Source organism: Molothrus ater, chromosome 1 (assembly GCF_012460135.2).
Source record: "Molothrus ater isolate BHLD 08-10-18 breed brown headed cowbird chromosome 1, BPBGC_Mater_1.1, whole genome shotgun sequence".
In the NCBI taxonomy this organism is placed as follows: domain Eukaryota; kingdom Metazoa; phylum Chordata; class Aves; order Passeriformes; family Icteridae; genus Molothrus; species Molothrus ater.
The window spans coordinates 55,331,328-55,351,228 of NC_050478.2; the positions used below are offsets into that span (position 1 = coordinate 55,331,328).

General features: G+C 40.9%; 1 protein-coding gene across 1 annotated transcript in view; it reads left to right on the forward strand.

Moving 5' to 3' along the window:
• The window catches only part of ITGA9 (integrin subunit alpha 9), a 245,768-nt gene that overhangs the window by 11,049 nt on the left and 214,818 nt on the right, over window positions 1-19,901 (forward strand). Inside the window, exons 4-8 of the mRNA XM_036406156.1 lie at window positions 4,557-4,680; window positions 10,659-10,726; window positions 12,975-13,104; window positions 14,613-14,698; window positions 17,259-17,327. Coding sequence (XP_036262049.1) covers window positions 4,557-4,680; window positions 10,659-10,726; window positions 12,975-13,104; window positions 14,613-14,698; window positions 17,259-17,327 — 477 coding nt within the window. The remainder of the gene's footprint in view (window positions 1-4,556; window positions 4,681-10,658; window positions 10,727-12,974; window positions 13,105-14,612; window positions 14,699-17,258; window positions 17,328-19,901) is intronic.

Genomic DNA, 19,901 nt, shown 5'->3' on the forward strand with positions numbered 1-19,901 from the left:
ACACTACCCTTGAGAGACTTCCTTTTCATTGTCCAGTTGTCAGGCTGACATTCATCCTAATTAATTTTTGGAAGGTTGTTAATACATTTTTAGGCAGCTCTTAATTTCTTGTCCAAACTATATTTTAAGAATAGCGGATTTTGTGTATTTTGGTTCAAAGGGAAACAGGTTGCAGCTGATGCTTAGGGGTCGTCTCCCTGGAGAGAAGCAGTAATTGAAGGGAATGCTGGTGGGGCAAAAGGCCAGGCAACTGCCAAGGTGGGTGCTGCCTGGCTGAATGGAGGCTACAAGGGTGAGAGACATGGGCGGTCTTGCATTAGTCTGAGGGGGTAGAAATTTCACACATAAAGCAGGTTAAAAGTGAAATGGAGGTAAAGTAAAATACACAGCTGGTAGTATGCTTGTTTCAGTGCAGGTTAGGATGGTAAAATGTCTCCACAAGTGACACTGATTTAAAAAAATCTTGATCCAGGGCTCTGACAAGATTATGCTGCCCCTCACCACATAGACCATGTCCAGATGCCGGAGAATATTTAATGATATAATTCTCATTATTATTTATCACCAAAGTCTTAAACTACTAATTATACATCTGTGCGCATCTGTGTGTAAACAGAGCCTGAATTGAATGCATATAGATTCCTTTGTGGAAGGAAATTACCTGGATGTTTCAGGCCATTGTTGCTCTCTGTTTTGAGAATTTTTACTGAAAAAGATTTGTGATTTTTCCACAGATGGTTTTCCATACATGTGCTCTTCTAATTTTAAGGATTAGCATTTCTTTAAAATGTAGCTTTTCTTTGAGGCCCATTTGAAAAACTGGTTTTCTGAGAAGATGTGTCTGAATATGTGTTCATAGCTGTATTTGCCAATTTTTTTTTAAATTGCTAGATAACATGAGTGTGTTTCTTTAGTTAGGAATGTGTAGAGTTTATATTGTCAGACATTGCAGCTATATTTACTGCATCCCCTCCAGGAATTCCTTTAAGCAGAGTAATATCTTTCTGGTCAGTAGCCCTGGGTGGATTGTTGGTTTTTTTTTTTCCATAAACAAATGTAATTGCCTGTGTGAAATATTCATGCTCTTGGCATCCTGTGTTAGACTAACTAGTCACACAGTTTAATTGTGGGTTGTATAAAGAAGTTGATGCTTTTGTTTTGTAGCTGCTTAGTGGCCTAAATTTTTTCTGATCAGCCTTCCCCAGTTGCCTGATAAGAGTACAAGCTACGATGGCAACAGGGCAGTAGGGAAGGTGAGGAGCATGCCAGAGGGCTTTAGTTGGTGTTTGGTAAAAGGTAGATTGTGTTTGAGCCCATATTGTGCCAGGATGTTTCTAAATCAGAATTTGGTGTTTGTGTGATGGATTAAATAGTAAAGCATCAAACAGCGAGGTTATAAACAAATGTAGGAGTAAGATTGAATGAGAGTTTTTTGTCCTTGGATACACTATCAGTCAGTCTGCATTAATCTCAGTACTGCAATAATACATCTGAGATTGACTGCTCTTTCCAAACTGAAACAGCAAAATTCCTCCTTTTATGTCTGCTGGGAGAGGAACCAGGGGTGTTGCATTGTGACTGGGAGATAAGCCACATCCTTCAGTCTTGCTCTTCCTAAATACCTGCCACTTCTGTCATTCTGTTGCTCTTCCTGTGGAGCAAAGCTGGTGGCTGCAACAATATGCAAAAGAGCCAAGTGTCAGCAGTTCTGAAATGGCCTATTCATTATATTGCAGTACTGCAGTGTCGGCCATCAATAGATACCTCATCTTGCTTTGCTCAGAAGCATTTTATTTTGCTTCAAGGGTTTGCATCATTTCTCCCCTGTTCTGTGGTAGAGCTGGAACCTGTACCCCAGCAGCAGCTGCTGAGCACCAAAGTATGCTGATGATTTCCTTATTGCACAGGGACTTACCTATAACTTGCATCAACTTACCTATAACTTGCATCTAAAAACAGAGTGCAGAGGTTGTCAGTTGTTTGCAATTGCCTCAAATTCAGGTGACTCACTTTGTTCCAAAGACCTCTTGAGACATGTGCTGTTCCTGCCAGAGAAGGAAGCATGTAGCCACATCACCTTGCCTTGTCAACATTGAATGATACAGTGACAGTTGTTGTAATCAACTCTAAATGCTTTTGAGAAGACAGAAAAAAACAAAATCAGATATGTTGTGGTAGGGAGACAAATGTGCTGGTTGTCTGGCTACAGAGAAATGAGTTTTGAGGAGGAAGAGGAGCTGCTGGACTCGTGTCCATTGTAAAAATGTAAAATTCTGTAGCAGTGGCACAAGGAAGTCTGGGGAAGCGCTAACTCAGGTAACCAAGGGAAGTTCATGCCTTGAAGGTTTGCAGATTAAGGCAGTCAGGGGTGAACTATAGTGTGCCTGAATACACATCGTGATGAAGGTACAGAAAAGTGGTCATTAACTCAAGACTTAACAGATTGGTTTAAGTGTGTCCAGAATTGCTAGACTGAGCCCGTAGCCTCTAGTTGATTTTGAACATACCTCTTACCCAGCAGCAGCTTTTTCTCTCCTTATATTGTTTTATATTTCTTGGCTTCTGCACCTCAGTCCTGAGCAAAGCCACCTGCTTGTGATGAAATGCTGCTGTTCTCCCTGACTCCATTGTTTGTACTCTTCTGAGAGAGATTAATTAGTAGGTTAATTTATGTGAGTGTCTTGCAGTTTCTGAAATATAAAATATCAAGGAATTTATAATACCACAATCCTTTATATTTCCAAAATTTTAAAAAATACTTTTGGCCTGTTTCCATTTGAGCTTATATCCAGAGTTGGGATTGATGATTCTGTTGCTGTAATGGTATGTGTATTTATGGCATTGTCTTTGCAACGGTTGTGCCTGTTTGTGCTCACAGATCCATCAGGAGAGAAGCTATTTCCTGGTTTGCTGAAAATGAGTGTTTCACATGTTGATTATCTGTTGCTGTTGAATTTTGAATGAGTAGTGCGTGGGGATGGAAATCATAACTGAGCCTCCTCAAAGTGCATCCAGGAGTCTCCAAAGCTGCTCCTTATTGTGCTTCTCACATGCATTTGTGAGCTGAGTCCCCTCAGAAGAATTCTTTGCATCACAGATGGCAGCCTGCAGCGTGCAGTGTGGTGCAAAACTTTCTGTAGCCCCCAGAGCCCCTCACTGTCCCTAGTGATAGCCATGTGTGGAAATATGTGCCTCTCTTTGGGTACAGGAAATTAGGAAAACAATAAATATCAAATGTATCACTGCTAACAGTAGAGCAGGTTTTGCACAATGGATTTTGCTCTTTGAGAGTAGTATTACCTATTTATATCTTTCTGGACATAAGTATATTGAAATCTGTTGGTGGCTGGATTGAATTTTGAGCTTCTCAGTGGCCAATACACTTCCCATGTCCTTTAGCGGAGAGGTGACACAGCTGTGCCTGCTTTATGAGTGGATATAATTTTTAACAATGTTGAGATGCTCCTATGGGCAGCTCTGAGGTGCTGAAGCAGAAAAGTGGGATAGCACATAGAAATGAAAGACAGAGGGTATCTCATCTGGGGAGGATGGAGTCAAATATGGGATTTGTGAAGGGGATTGATGTAAAGTGTCCAAGAAAAGACAAAGGCATGTGGAGTAGATGATTTGTAGCATAGAGGCTTGGTCTGTTGGCATGGAGTTAATCCTTAAATGATATAAATTGACACATCTACAGTGACTTAAGTGTAGACTCGGACCAGCTGGAGATATGGTCTGGCATGTGCTAAGTTCAAAGCCATTGTTGTTTCACATTTCCTTTTCTTTTATTCCAAATAAATCCTGAGCAGAAGCCAACTTGTGGTTTGGCTGGCAGCAATGCAGTGTTAGTTTTTGGAGCAAATGGGTTCTGAGAAGTTGTGAACCAGGCTCTACATTGCTTGCATGTGTGCCTGTGTGTGGCAGTTGTACTGAGCAAGTGTCTGGTGAGTCCTGTTTTTCAGGATGATCTCATTCTTCACTATAAAGCTCTGCAGCTTGTCTGCACCTTGGCTAAAGTTGCCACTCTTGTTGCTACAAAGTCCTTGGTATTTTCAATTAAATTCACTACCAGTAAGCAAGGCTCAGCACATCTGTCACCAGAGCACAGAGCTGCCTTTCCCAGTAGAAACCAACCTTTGACTCACAAATGCATTATTTGGTGGTTTAACCTTCTGAGTATTCTCAGTGTCTTTATTCCTGTTTTTCATCTTTTGCTGGGTTCTGTTCATGCATCTTTAGTTAGAAAAGCTTTGCTGTCTGCAAGGATTCATACACAGTCAGAGATTTTGAAATTTCCAGCATAGGCTCTGAGACTTCTTGTCTTCCTAGTTATACACATGTGAAGGCTGAGATCTGAGCTGCCAGGTCAGACAATGTCCTGAGCTGCAGAAGGTAACAATGAAAAGATACTTCAGAAACAGTGGAATGTAAGGAGAGTACAGTGGATTTCTGGGGTGAAGGTGATGCTGAGTGGTCCTATTCATGCATGCTTTGCCTTGGTCAGAGTGATCTCCTCTGACTCTGGGCCAGTAACCCATGTTATATGATCTGTTTAGGCATGTGCACACCGTTGGAAAAACATCTACTATGAGACAGAGTACATCTTGCCCCATGGCTTCTGCAACATCATTCCTCCTGACCTGCAGTCCAAAGGGAGGAAGCTCTTGCCCTGCTATGAAGGTAAGGAGTCAGGCCAGAAGTGGAGCTTATAATGTCCCTTGCTATGCTTCTAATAATACAGTAACCTTCAGTACTGATTTTTTTTTCTTTTAAACCTGTGACTGCCTTGTGGCCCAGCTGTGGTGGTGGTTGGGTTTTGGATGAACTTGGCAGAATAGCACAATGACTGGATTCTGTGGCTGGTAAAGTGCATGGTTGCACTTTACTGGAGGAATAGAAAGTTTCTGAATTGTGTTTTGAGGCAGCAGCTCTCCCCTTAGGTAAATAATAAGAAGATACTGCTATGAGCTTGGCCTTTTGTGCTTCACTGTGACATGGAATAAAAATCCTCAATTATGTTGCAATCATGAACCAATTTGCCTATCTTATGGAAACACTTCCATTTTTATATTGTCATTTATCAGAAGATTGGGATGTGGGACAGGGAGGAGGGTTGCTTTCCTCACTTTGGGGTACTTTGCAACAATTTATATTAAATTGCTGCTGTGTTAAGGTCTGGATTTGAGGTGGATACAGAGGGATGGCTTCAGCTCTGAGCCATGGATGGCTGTACCTTTTGGTTCTGCACCAAATCCCACGTGCCATCATTTTAATTTCTCCTTCTCTAGTGCATGTGAAACTTTTACATCATGTTTCCATTTTTAAAAGACTTCAGAAGATAGAGTCTCCTTGGCCAAAAGCAATTAACTGAATAAGAGGCACAAATGTACTGTTAGGTAGAAGATATGGTATCTCCTAAGATTCTTGGCCTTGAGAGGAATGTTTTGGGGAAAGCACCCTTGCTTCCTCCTTTCTTTCATTTCTTCATTCTAGGAGCCTGAGGAAGTGGGCGAGTTTGGAGGACAAAATACAGCAGGGTTTGTTGTGGGCAAGACCTCTGATTTTACTTCTTTGCTTTTAACCGTTTGCCCTCCTGTAGCTGGCAGCAGCCGGCAGCAGGCTTGCTGCCGGCATTAGTAAATTGGAGAGGGATAAGGCAGTGAATGTCCTGGCAAGTTTCTCTGTTGCTATCGAGTGGCCAGGTCTGAGCTCGGTGGCCTGTAAAGCCAGGGCTGTGACAGAGGTGTGCCCATTTCATGCTCACTGTTCTGAGGTGGCTCCTCACCTTCCTCTGGGCTTTGCTTAGGAATCTGCCATTGCAAACCTACACACCTTTTGGAGATGGCATATACTTGTGCATTGATGTTTTCCTGCCCTGAAATTGGTCATTATTTGATATGTGAGAAGTTTTGAGGGACTTGTACCAGCCATGCTAGCTGTTGTGCAGCATAGTATATAAAAGCTATGTAAGCCTTCCTGTAGTGGGTACTGTTCTATTGTATTTGTCCTTCCTTGCCTCTCTGCCCTCCTTGTTAGTGTCAGAAAAATCAGGATAAGGCCTCTCACTGATGTTATACACTGCAAATCATCTGATATTAACTTTATGGACATTGTGCACATACAGGAATGCCAATGGGGCTCCCTCTGAGCCTTTGTTACTGCTCCTGCACTGCCTGAAGCCATGGTGGGGATGTGGTTTCTGGAAGAGAAGAATCACTTGTGTTTATCTATGCGTCATGTTTTTGGAGTAAAACTGCTGTTAATCTGACAGGATATTTGCCAGGAATTGCTAAAAAATAGAAATGTGTGAGCCTAGTACATGTAGAGCAGCCAGTGGAAAGTTGGCAGGGTTGATGCAGTACTACGCTGGCTTAATTTCACTGCATAGTAAGGTGAAAATTGAAAGTTTGGGACTGATTTCCACAGCCCCCTGCCACATCAGACATGAAATCACAGTGTCACAAGGAATGGCTGCATTTGTTTACTCCCGATTCTTTAAATTTCAATAAAACAAGCTCCAAGAGAGATAGCTGTGGTATATCACACGGAGGAGTTCATTGTTTAAGGTTTGCTGTGAAATAAGTTTGCAGTCATCCTTGTAACTTTTTTTCCTTCACTTTCTGGAAGGAGCAGAATAATTTTCCTCCACTGACACTGATAAATGGCTAGTGCAAGGCATCGAGTCTGAAGTGCTTCTGCACTGACAGCCTCTGTGGCCATTGCTGGGAGGCTGCCAGACCTGTGGCTGCAAACCCTGCACTAGGACAGATGCCTTTGCCCGACAAGATTCCAGTGTCTCAACTTTCTCTGGATCTCGCCATGTGCAAATAGGGGTAGACAGTAGTGTGCCGCTTCCAGAAGCCTTGTTTTTAGTGCAAATAAGATGATAAGCCTCAACAGGTGAGGAGTGCAGGCCAGCTGAGTGCACATCAGTGTCTATCCACGGAGAAAATGGAAATTTCCTGACTAGATGGCACTGGTGCAACAGCATAGTAGTCGCAATCCATTTTATTCTTGCCTGTCTTCCCTGAAAGGGCTGACAGAAGTCTGGAATTGAGAGATAATTAGAACACAGCAACAAACTTAATAGTGAAATACAATCTCTCTGAGTAGGAACTAATCTGGTTTAGATGGGCTGGATGTGGTATAGCTGCTTTATGGGGCCACAGTCTTTCAGGCAATACTTTCAGTTGGTTATTTTTCCCATAGTTTAAATGGCTTTCCAAAAAAGGGAGCTGCCTCTTCATTCCCCCAATGCATTCAGTTTACAAAAAACGATGGTTGTGTGTACTGTGAGAGGCAGTCCAGCTGATGAGGAGAGCTGGAATGGTTTCCTACTCCTCTGTGGTAGGAATTGATGGTGGAAGTGGGGAAGACTGATGATCCCTTTGGTTAGTAAGTAAGGGGAACAGCACATGCTCATATTCCTTGCATCCAAAAAAAAAGTAATTTTTCCCACGGGTCCAAACCACATTTGGTTTTCTGGGAGCCATCAAAACATCCCTGCTTTGTGGTGGCAACTCAGTATCTCAATGCTAGGTCAGAAAGATTACTACTGTTTCTTCCTAGAGTAGTGAAACACTGTAATATAGGAAAAAAAAGCTTTCAGCGCATGTGATATTTTACATGTTTGAGGATGATAGATATTCTGTAACTTAGTTTATGTTTTGGCATTCAATTTTGCTTAGAGACTGGCAGAGAGTTTTGTTCAAAGAAAAAGTTCGGGGGCATTTACCTTCAGAATTGTTGCACATCAAAGCTTATTCTTTTTCCTTGTGTGTTGTTGTATGCAATTACTCCATCCTCCATCTCACTTTTCTTGTAACCTGAGATCATCCTGGCTGCAAACCAATGCCATCTTCTTCTCTTTTTTCTTCGAAGTTGCACAGGTCTTCCAGACTCAACCTTATCATGCTGCTTTGCTGTCAGCTGTTGCTGCAGCAGTTTCATGGCTTGCAGTCTCTGTAATCAGGAATGCACAGCAGTCGGCAGGGAGACAAGAAAGAATAAAGAAGTGTAGAAATAACAAATTTGCTCTTGATTGCAGTTATTGCCTGGAGCTATGTGAAAACAAATAAATTTAATGTCCTGCAAAGGTTGTTATTCAGGCATACAAAAACTGTGAGCTGATAGAATAACTGCACAATTTCCATCTAGTTGGTTGCTTTACTTCATGGCTGGCTGGCTGGCTGGCTATGTTGTATGAGTGACATGTGTCGCTACCATGCACTGAAGTGGAGGTGAGGTAGAAGCAATCTTGGTTTCTTCTTGGTTTCATCCCTTTTTGAGCTCATCTATTGCTTGGGAGAGGCAGAGTGGCTCTAGGGAGCAGACAGAGGTCTATGATGCTGGGATGTGACCATCTAGGATGACTGGCACCCCTTGGCCATGGATACATGGATGGAAAGGATATTGCTTGGATGTGGAGTCAGGTGTACATCACTGCAGATGGGAGTTAGGGGAGCAGATAAGAAGGGGTAGTTTTGTGCTGAAAGGGTTAGGCAGAAATCCAGTAGCCCAGTGTCTGTCTGTACTGGGCTGCTGGCTTGTTGGGGAGGACTATATCTCTCTTGATTCTCCCCAAAATTGGTGTGCTGATCTCTTCTCTGTGTCACTAGAGCTTTAAATTCTCAAACAGCTCCGATGTCTGAGGTGTTTGGGCCTCCATGCTTACATTTGCACTTATGAAATGTCATGGCCTTGGCATTGAAGACTGAAGCAAATAGAGCCTGAAGACAGGAAGAAAGCAAATGTCACCCCAGACTTTTGGGTTGCCATTATGGGCAACCAAAGAAGCCATTCAATATTTCAGCCTTCTCTGCAATTTCTCTTGCAAGGGGTCCCTGTTTCCACTCAGCAGTGGAACCTACATTTTATTTAGTACCCTTTTGTTGTTGATGTATCTGAAGAAGCCCTTCTTGTTACCTTTAATATCTTTCACCAGATTTAATTCTGAATGGGCTTTGACCTTCCTCATTGCATCATGCAAGGGTGGGGATCTTGCTGTAGTGAATGCATGGCTTTTAGGACATGCACAGAATTATTTTTCAGGAAATGCTGGTGGGAGAAATCTCTTCTCCTTGTCTCTCTTAATGAAAAAAATGTTCACATTGATAAAAAAATATTTTTCCCCAGGCAAGTACTGGAGAATCTGTATATGGAGAGGTAGCAGTTCAGAACCCCAACACTTGCTGAATAGTTAGGGGCTAATATGGGCTTCAGTTCTCAGTGAAATTGTCATTTCACATGGGTTATCAGTAGGAGACCCAGCTGTGCTTCTGGTCTGCTGGGATGCATATCACGTTGGCAGGACCCTACCTTGGCCAAGAGTGTTGGGCATTTGGACTGTAATTTGTGGATCAAGTCTCTATTCTGCATGGTGTCTCCAGCTGAACTTCTCCCTGTGCAACTGGTATGACCTCAGCAAATGTCTGAAATTCTGAACATCTTTATGATGTTAGGAAGAGGCTCTCTGTAGTACAAAAGGGAGGATGGTGTGTGTGTGTGTACATATGTCTACATAAAATATTTTGCAAGAAGGCAGCATTTTTTATAATTAATTCCTTCTGATCTTCAATAAGACAATATGCAACTCCAAAGGAACTTGCTTGGTTCCAGAGGCAGTTTGCTCATCAATTTCATTATAATTAATGAAGCTTAAAAAAAAAAGTATAAAAAAGTTTCACAGTTATCAGGTTATGTGTTAAATTGTTTCTGAACATGAATTACTGCAATATACAGGAAGTAGTGATAGTATGGTAGATATTTGAAAATAATGCTCTGGAAAACAACTGGAAAGGCTCTGATCCAGCTGTAAGTTTCAAATACTTCCAAGATGAAAATATTTGAATTAGGGTGGGGTGGAAAGTGATTTTCTTTTTTTTCTCTTTTTCCTGCTCCTCACCGTGAACTTAATGTATTCCTAGAAATATTTATTTTCTTATCATCAAAAAGATAAAGTAAAAATGCCTCAGGTTTGAGACGGCAAATGATTGCTATGTAAAATCCATAAACAAAAGCTGTAGGGTGCTGGTTGGGTTCCCTGTGAACTGGGAGCTCTAAGCACATGGCCATGAAAAGCAGTATCCTGCAAAAGAGACTGTTGTCTGATCCAGTAGAAACACATGTCTTTTCCTCAGTCACTGTTTTCTTCCTGGAACTTGTGTCCTGAAGCATCCTCACCAGAAATGCTTCTGGGCACTTTGATGACTGTCATTTTAGGGGAATATCACTTTATTTCTCTGAGGTAATGGGCCTGAGAGTTAAACCTCCTAGAGCACAGTCTGTGGCACACAGGGATGTGCATCACTTTTTGCTCACCCCCTTCTGAGCTGTGGGGATCTGCTACAGATGGCCTCCTCTAATGCACCTTTACTGGAGTGATGTTGCTGGTCTTTTCATGCTGCTGTGGCACTGCTTGTTTAGCATCTCTGTAGGGGCATGCTGGCCTCCCTCCCCAGCTGGCTCCTTGCGATACTCCCTGATGTGGGTGGGTATGCTGCATGCTGCATCTTGGTGGCTGTTCCACTGAAAACCCAGGAGCCCTGCATGCTGGTGTCTCTCCAGGCTGTGTGAGTAGAAACATAGGTGGCTCAGCTGAAGAGTGTGTGCTGTGCCAGGGATGACCACAGTTTGTTTTCTTCCCTTCTTCCATCCAGAGTACAAGAAGAAGTATGGGGAGGAGCATGGTTCATGCCAGGCAGGGATCGCAGGCTTCTTCACCAAGGTGAGCCGTGCATGGAAAGCTTGGGGTGGGTAAGTGGCTCTCCTGTTGCATGTCCCAGGAAGAGATTCCCAAGTATGGCTTGGACAGTGGGTTGAGTGCTGAGAATGGTCCCTTCCTGCCAGCAAACACTCCTTTGCCTTGTTTAGTTTCTCAGGTGTCTGTTTCTTGCACAGTGACTGTACAGTGGTTCATATATATGTGCATGTGTCTCTCAAGGTCTGTGGACAAGTATAAATGAATTGACTCTGGAAATGTCTTCAGGGAATATTCTTATTATGTATATCCCAAAACTTGCATAGAGGTATTTCTCTGTCTGTCATTAGCTCTTTACTGTAAGTGATGTAAAAGTCTTTCTTGAATAATTTTGTTTATGTATGTGTACATGTGCATGACTATGATGCACATACATACAGAAGATAAACAGTTTTTTTCAGTTCTGGTACAGTTCTTTGTAGCAGCAAGATGGAGAAAAAAAAAGTGGTAGAATATACACACCACAGTTGTTCTAAATACTTGACCACATTCTTTTCTGGACAGAAGTCTATCAGCCATGTTCCAGTTTTGTCAAGAATTAATTTGTTCCCTTATGCTTGGATTTTTTTCTTTTGTTAATGTTTCAGGGTTGTGCCTTTTTCACTTGTATGTTTTGGTTTTATTTTAAATTTTTTAAGAACACATACCCTCTCCTAATTATATATAGGCACTGATCTACAGAATGTATTGTCCAGACTGATACAAACAGAATAAAGGTATTCTCTTTCAGAAATTGCCTTTTGCCATTTTAGTAAACTGGGATGGAAGGCACTGTTGCCACAAGGGCACTGTCTGGTAACTGGATGTTAAGCCAACAACAGCTGTTTCCTGACTTTTCTGCTCTCCCCAGCCTGATTCTGTTCCCAGGCTTAAATTTTCCTTTGCTACCCTAGTTCAAAAGATACCTTTGAACTTTTATCACATCAGTGTGATGGCAGCAGGAAATGCAGATAAATGGCCTTTTGGGTCAAACAGGAGATCCTCTATCCTGTATTCAGTGCTGTGGATGGTAGTTTTTCCTGTCAGTAAGTGATCTGACAGGTATGGCCCATTACAAGGAAAAAGCTATTTCTAAGCACATGCTGCTCTTTGGTTGGTTTTGTATTCCTGTTCCTGTAGTCATATTAGGAGAATCCCTTGTTTTACATCTCCCCCTAGCTGGAACTGGTCACCTGAAGGGGACTCGGATATGATAGCAATTTCCTACAAGGATGGAGTCCACCCATGGCTTTGCATTGAATGGAGATGTGAGGAAAGCAGCTGTTCACATGTCTTCTTGGGGGATGGAGAACTTCCTGGGGTTAATGCTCCGCAGGCTTAATTTGGTCCCTTGCTGGAGGTATTTAAAACCACATCCAGGAGCAAGGTTTTTCTGCAAGGATGCTGGACGTTTTGGGACAACATTTTGTGAATTTCTCTTGAATGTAAATGTACTGTGGATTTTGACTCAAAAATACTATTCATGACCATCTACCTTTGAATGCTGGATGAAACTGTGCCTGATTTCTATGGTCTTTCAAAATGTTAAATCGGTCTGGTTGTCTGTAATGCTCCCAAGCCATTTTATGATGCTCTGATGACTCTTATATTCAGGTTGTCTCTCAAAGACCAGAGTGTCTGATAACAGAGCTGGGCAAAATGTTCCACCTAGGACATAACACACATCCTGCTTGTTTAGTGCATGGCAGCTGTTTAGCTTCACAGTTGTAAAATCAAAATCCTTTGTGCTGTTTCCATCATGTTTGGTTAGTATAGCATGTCAGCCAGTATCAGGGCATGATCTGTAGCTGAGTGATGGGCTCTGGGTGGGCTGAAGTACTTCTGGCTCTGGGTCTTCTGAAGGATGTTTGGGAAAGGCAGCAAGTAGAGAGATTTTTCAGAGAATTATCAGGGAGCAGGGATAAACTTGATGGTTAGTAAGGGATAAGCTTGATGGTTAGTAAGGTTGAGGAAAGCCTTCTGTTGCAGCAGAAGCGCTGAGCAGAAGTGGACTATAAAAAGGCAGTCTGTCACTAGGGTATATGCAGTGACCACCAGATTTGGGAAGAAGGAAGGATACTGTCCAAATGCACACAGAATGGAGGTTGTTACAGATAGACTTATTATTGGTGTTTTAAGTAAATATCCTGTCCCTTCTCTATTAATGTGTAAAGTTTTGATTGTTATTTTTTCCTCCTACCCTTTTCCTCACACACCTCCGTTTTTCCTGTTGTAGGAGCTGGTTATCATGGGGGCACCAGGATCTTATTATTGGACAGGAACTGTCAAAGTACTGAATCTCACTGACAACACATACTACAAGCTGAATGATGATGCTGTGATAGCCAGGAGGTACACATACCTTGGTAAGCAGCTCTCTACTGCTCACTGTGAATAGGAAATTGTCCAACAATGTGTTTCAAGGCTTTGATGCTATAAAGTTGGTAGTGTTTGTTTCTATGGTGATGTATTTTTATAAAAAGTGTGAAAAGAAGAATATTTGAATTAAAATGATACTTGTCTGGAAGCAAAGAAACATTCAAAATACTCAGTTTTTCTCTCCTTGTTCTAGCACCCTCCTCCCACACTTTGTTGTAATTGTTTGGACTAATATAGAAAAGGCATTTTAACAGCACATTGGATTGTGGTGGGCTTCTTAACATTCTTGCCTTTGCCCTGTAACAGGCAAATTTTTTGTTACTAGTTGAACTGCATGTCTGCTTACATGTGCCTTTAAAATGAGTGCAACAACTAATTACAGAATTTGTATTGCAGATGTATTTATTTCAACAAAAATAACATAATCTAAATGTGTTATTGGCAACTGAAGGAAGTTGAGAAAGGTTTGGTTATAGGTACATCTTTAACTCAATTGGTTTTACTTGCTCTAAAACCAGCTAATGTCCCTGAAATGCTTAATTTAAAGGCTTCCGCTTAATCTGAAGTGCCTATGACTGTTGAGACCTAGAAAGCATTTCAGCAGGTTAATACTGTTTGACTAAAGTCTTACACTGACCTCTCATTGTCCCCTTAACCTTTAATATTTAAGAAACCATAATTTTGTAGATACTGCTTGGTGATAGCTAAATGAAGAGTTAATGTTTACCTGTTTGCAGACATAAATAGGTTTTGCCACTGATAGGCTTGAACTATAGGGTTTACTATGTTGATGAGAGCCTCATAATTTGTAGCAAAAGAGCAAGGCAAATACCAAAGAGCCTTAGAAGGAAAGCTACTCTACTCATTTTTATTTAATATATATTATATCAATATATGAAATAAAGCCGAATCTTTCATCCTTTTCTTTCAAATACACTTTTTTTTCTTTGAATAATGGTCCCATTTTTCTTCTTTCCTTGAAAAAATCTTTTTGAGCTATTGACTTCTCTTTGCCTAATGTCCTTTTCTGTTTCCCCCAACGAAAAAGGAACATGATTTTCTAAGCCTTCCTGGGCAGTGATTTTAGCCAAAGGAGGACACTCCTGTCTGATCCAAGTGGGACTGTTGCTCTTTGACATGATACTTTCTCCATGGTCATATGATTGCTTTTCTCTTTTTGTGTATGCCTTTCCCTGTTTTACTGCTTCCCTCTCTTGACTTGCAGTTGGCAAACTGCTCCCAATATGAGCTCCTTGTGTCCCTTGGTCATCCCCACACACATGGCTTTCTTGTCTCAGCTTTTGGAAGGGTACTGGAGGGTGCACTCTCATTTCCCTTCCACATGAACTTTTGAACAGAATATTGGTCCATCCTGAGCAGAAAGGTTGTTGAACTCTCAAGTACAGCCCTGGAGCAAGGAAGCCTTATAAGCCTGATCTGTCTGGTTGATGTGTTTTCCTGTCACAGTTATTTATTTATTTCATTTACTTCTCAGGATATGCGGTGACAGCAGGTCATTTCTCTCAGCCGACTACGACTGACATTGTAGGAGGAGCTCCCCAGGACGGAGGCATCGGAAAGGTGTGGCTCTTTATCAAACAGTAATGTGGGTTGGATGCAACACTGCATGAAATGTAATACTGATTCAGTTCTAACGTGTATGAGAAGACAAGAATTTTTTGTCTGATGGGTAGTTTTGAGCACTGAGCAAGGGAGAGATGAGGTAGTTTGGTGAAGCTGTCAGATTTTCTCAACCCGTCCTTCCTGATACATCGCATCCTTTGCCCTTCTTCCCTCTCTTTCCCACCCAGTCCTTACAATTCTCATTTTAATGAGACACAGACAAGATCTCTTTCACACTGCTTTTGTTTAGGTTTAGGTATCACTTAAAACTTTCCTAGAAATGAAAATACTTTTAAAAGAGAATTTGTCTTCTGCTTCTTTTATTCACACATTTGACTATTTCAGTATTTACTTCAAGATAACATCTCTAGTAGAATGAGATTAGGTGATTTGTTGCCATTTTTAAGCTTCATAATACTTTGATGTTTAGTGCATTAAGTCTGGGTTTTTGCCAGCTATGCTTAGAAATCTTGGTGATAGTCTCTTAAGAAGGAAGGAAACAAAAAAGATCTTCCTATGGGCATATATGGGTTCAATGTCTCAAAGATGTAAAGAAGTGAATGGCTAGATGGAAATGGCTAGTGAGTTAGGCAAGCCTGGTTCTCCTGTGCTGAGTATCCACGTGCTGTTGGAGAAGCTGGTTGAGGGTGAGCACTGTGGCCTCTTATACTCTTCTAAACGAAAGGTGGAAAAAGTGGGAGTGGGGAGAGGGAGACAAGGAATGTAAAGGATCTGCTTTTGTCTCTCTTTCTTCAAAATGCAATCCTTTTGGGGCATTCCTGTCACTACTTGCTTGAGCAGAAGATATCCTGCAGCCCCCTTCCATCTTCCTGCCTTTGACTCTCACGCTCTTTAGTGACATGAGTCGTAGCTGAATCATGCTGTGAGAAGTCTTCACTACCAGGAACACTATCCTGTTCAGGCAGATTATTTTTGATAGTGACCATGTCCTGGGGGAGCAGTGCAAGGGGAGGAAATGGGATAAAAGTAGAAGATGAACTTGGTACTTATGCCTGATCTGGCATGACTTGGGTGTACAGGAAATAGCAGCATCACAGTTGCTACTGAGAAGACATCTGCATGAGAAAGACATAGCTTCCTTATCCCAGGTGTTCTGTTATGGCTGCTACAGTGCACCTTCCTTCCAAGCTGCTTTTCTGTGGAACAAATTTAATTTCTCTACAAGGAGGAGGGTGTGGAAACACACCTGCTAACAAGAGAGCCACAAGAAAGAAGCTGGCCCTGTAGTTTAACGACTACTGCTCCAGTCTCTAAAGCTTACATTATTGTCCCTTGGCATGGGATGTGGGTAGCAGGAACTCATGGCAAAGTGTCGGTAAGAAGTGCTGAATACAGAACATTACAATGAGCAGTCCTGTTGTGCTTTCCAAGTACTCTAATAAGCTGATCTTTTCCACTTCTCTGATAGAAAGTGATTAGCATTGTCACACCTCTTCACTTAAGTTAAAGCCAAGATTCTTAATGACACTGGGTAATTTCTCCAAAGTCACAAAGATTGTCATTATTTAAGATTGGGTTTGGAGTTGAGACACCTGGCAACATGCTGTTGGTGCTAAACATGCCACTTCATAAGCCAGGGAGTCCTGTTTGCCCAGTATAGAGCAATTGTCCACAGTAAACCTGTGCTGTGTTCTTGACTGAAAACAGCTTTGAACTCTGTCTCACCACCTGTTAATAACTCACCACATTCCAGTGTTTGGCTCTTCCACATGGCCTTGGAAGTAAGAGATCTTCTGTCCCACAAAGTGTGTGAGCACCTTCTAGGAGGGAGTCTGTCAAACACCACAGGAGTCTCAAAGACTGACTGAACCAGTCTTTCTGTTGAAGGAAATCCCTTTCTACAAGCCATGTACTTCCCATCTGAAATTTTGGTACAAGACATATTCTTGAACTTGAATCATCAATACTTTTATCTCTGAGGATTCCAGATCAGCAGTTTCTCCTGTGGAAATGAGCAATGAATAGGCTGTATTTGAATAGTTTTCTGATTTAAAAATTGCTTCAGACAGAAACAGTGGAAATTTTTGTGGGTGGTCTGATTGGGATTTCTACACTCACTGTTGAAAGCATCATGAAGTTTGCAATGCAGTATGTGCAGGCACATTTTCTTGACAAGGCAACACTAGATAAGGGAAGGGGAGGAGCGTTATGCATTCTCAGTCTTTTGCCCTACTTATTTCCAGACAGTCTCCAGATGCCACTTATTTGAGAGTTGTAAAGTTGCCTGGCTAGGTGCTTTTAGGTGCACACATGTGCATATACATAAGTGAATCAAAAAAAGTAGGCAACAAGATAATATTCCAGTGTTTCTTATGACAAGCCTGTGATTTTTCAGGACAGTGGAGAACTCTGTGTCATCTTTAAAAGAAGACTGACCAGTAAAGTGGTCATGAAGTAGATCCTGGCAACAGTCATGATCATGATTTAGATATTATTTAGAAAGCACAAGTGCTTCATAGTTAGTATTGGTAAACTTTTTTCTTTTTTCACCTTTCAGGTTTATATTTTCAGAACAGACAGACAATCAGGCTCTCTAATAAAGATTTTTCAGGCTTCAGGAAAAAAGGTGAGCATTTATATATGTGTGTTTTCTACTAGGAGGGGGGTAGAGGGCGTCAGAAATAATGGCAGAGTCATCCTGGAGCATCATTTTCATTCCACTCCTTCATAAGTTGTCCAGCAAACCCTCCCAGAAGAGCTAAACCTATTTTACAGATCAGCTGTATGCCATTTCTTCAGTAGCAGTCATGACTGCAATGTCTGCTCAATGTCCATGTGACTGAAATTGAAGGTCTTGCTGAAAATTGTAATAGTGGTTCTCTTTCGTTTTATGTGACTGTAGCAGTACCTCTGAGATGTGGGAAATTTAGGGAATGTTAGTGGGATCTAGCTTCTCCACTGTGGTGCTGTGTTTGAATGGGGAACAGCTTGTGTTCTTCATTTGGGGGCTTACTGGAGCTGTATTGCAGGAAAAACAAAATGGGCAGTATGTCTAGCTATAGGTAACAACAAAAAATGCTTTATTTAGGAATAACTTAGTGATTAAATGATACCTCTTATCTGGGGTCTCCTGTGTTCTTCTGGAAGGATAAGAAATACAAAAAAAAAAAAAAAGTTTTTGTAGGCTTTTGGCTCTGGGAAGACCTGCTACCCTCAGGAAGAGCTAAAGTGTTTACTTGTATCCTCAGGTTAGAGTGTTACTATAACTTGTTATTTTTTTCCCAGCAAGACACAGTTGCAGTATTTAAAAACTGGCCTGGAATAGGGGATGCTAATTTACTGAATTTAATTAAATAAATTTAATGAAACAAACCACAAGCATGTTTAGGTGCGTGGTGTGACTTGTATTTTAGGACCTCTCCAAAATTTTACTTTCTCTGCACTAGCAGAATTACAGACCTCTTGAAAGGAAAAGACCTCCCAGTTCATCCAGGGCATCTCCTGTGTTTGATTGCTTCCTGTTAATTTCTTTCCCTGTTGAGTTTTAAATGTTTCTAAGGGTGTGCTTCTGACTATTCATGAACCTAATAAACAGAGCCCTCAGAAAGTTTCCAAGTCTTAGCCAAAACTTTTTCCTTTTCAATTTAATTGCTTTACTCTTATATGTAACTTAACTAATCAAGTATTTACATCATTCAAGTACTTCTAGGGCTCTTTTTCATTAGCATCTTCTATAAATTCTCTAAAATCCAAATGAGAATTTTATTTTAAAAAGAAGGCTGTGCTAAATCACCTTTTTTGTTTGGTTGTTGTTTTTTTCTTTTGTTTTGTGGTAGAAGCAAAACCAGACCTGCTCAGCAATGAGCACTGCTTGGAGACCTCACAGCAATGAGCTCTCATAAAATGCTACATCCTCCCCAGTGGTGTTAAAGTTCATTGCTCTGACATTCTTGGTAGGCAGATATGAACAGCAGGCCAGTTTCTTCCTTCTTTTTTTATTAATGGAGGCTGAACTAGGAAATCAAATGCAGACAAAAAAAGAAAAATCAGTACCTTGTTACAAATGTTAAGCTTGCAAACTTCAGTTTCTTACCTGAACTGTGAACACTGTGAACTCACCCACGCTGCAGACATACCATGTTACAGTTAAGTAAATAATAGCTTTTTCCTGAAAACTGCCTGAATACATAATGAAATGCTTTTCATAACTTTTGTTCCTTACCCATGAGAAATCTACTCATGAGAAATTTCTTTTAAAACCTTTTTGGATTAAAAAAATAAATAAAAAATCCACAAGGGAACTTAAGTTACAAAAATAACTGGAATGAAATAATATTTGAGGTCTTACTTTTAACCCACAGAAGCATAAAAATCTGCATTCACAAATTGAAATGCTATTCTTCAATCACCATTGCATTATATATTTAGCAACTTTTAAATCTTACAGACTGCATAGAATAGAGTTCCTGCTGCCCATCTTCTAACATGTCCAATAGTTGAGGTTCATGAATGTTAACTGAAAGGCATGGAGGTCAAGCATCTGCTATGAGGAATGCAAAAGCATTCAAGAACATAAATAATTATTCCTTTAACCTCAGATTTTCCTACTTTGTAGAAAACAGCACTCAATTTCAAATATGAAGTGGCATCTTCCCCAGTTTCCTGCTGAAGCAGCTTTTAATTTTGGGGCTATAGTTTGTAGTTGGTTTCAAAGAGTATGCCTTATGTTACTTTAGCAGAAGTGAATGAAATAAGGGTGAAACATCATTCTTGCCTTTGATCTCCTTCCTGTGTTTAAATGTGTTTTGAAATTTGTAATGTGGGTTCTGGCTGGGAGATAGTCATCAATGTTCACCTATATTAAAAAATCATGAAGTGAAATTAATGTATTTCTTTATTTTAAGCAATTAAGTTTATCAAACAATAAGTGGAAATTGAAAGTGGTTTACATTTGTTCTGTATCAACTGAAACGCTTTTATTGAAAGTCTTTGTTTCTATTTCAACTTACCTGCCTGTACTTGAGAGGAAAGGCAATGATTGTGACCCACAACCAGTATGCCTTTTGACAGTGATTTATACAAATAAATACAAATAGAATAGGGAAGGATAGTCTGTAATCAAAAGGTAATTTTAGATACCAGTTTTCATGACCTCTTGCCTGTTCTTCTTTTTTTCTTTCATTATATCTTTAAGTTATCC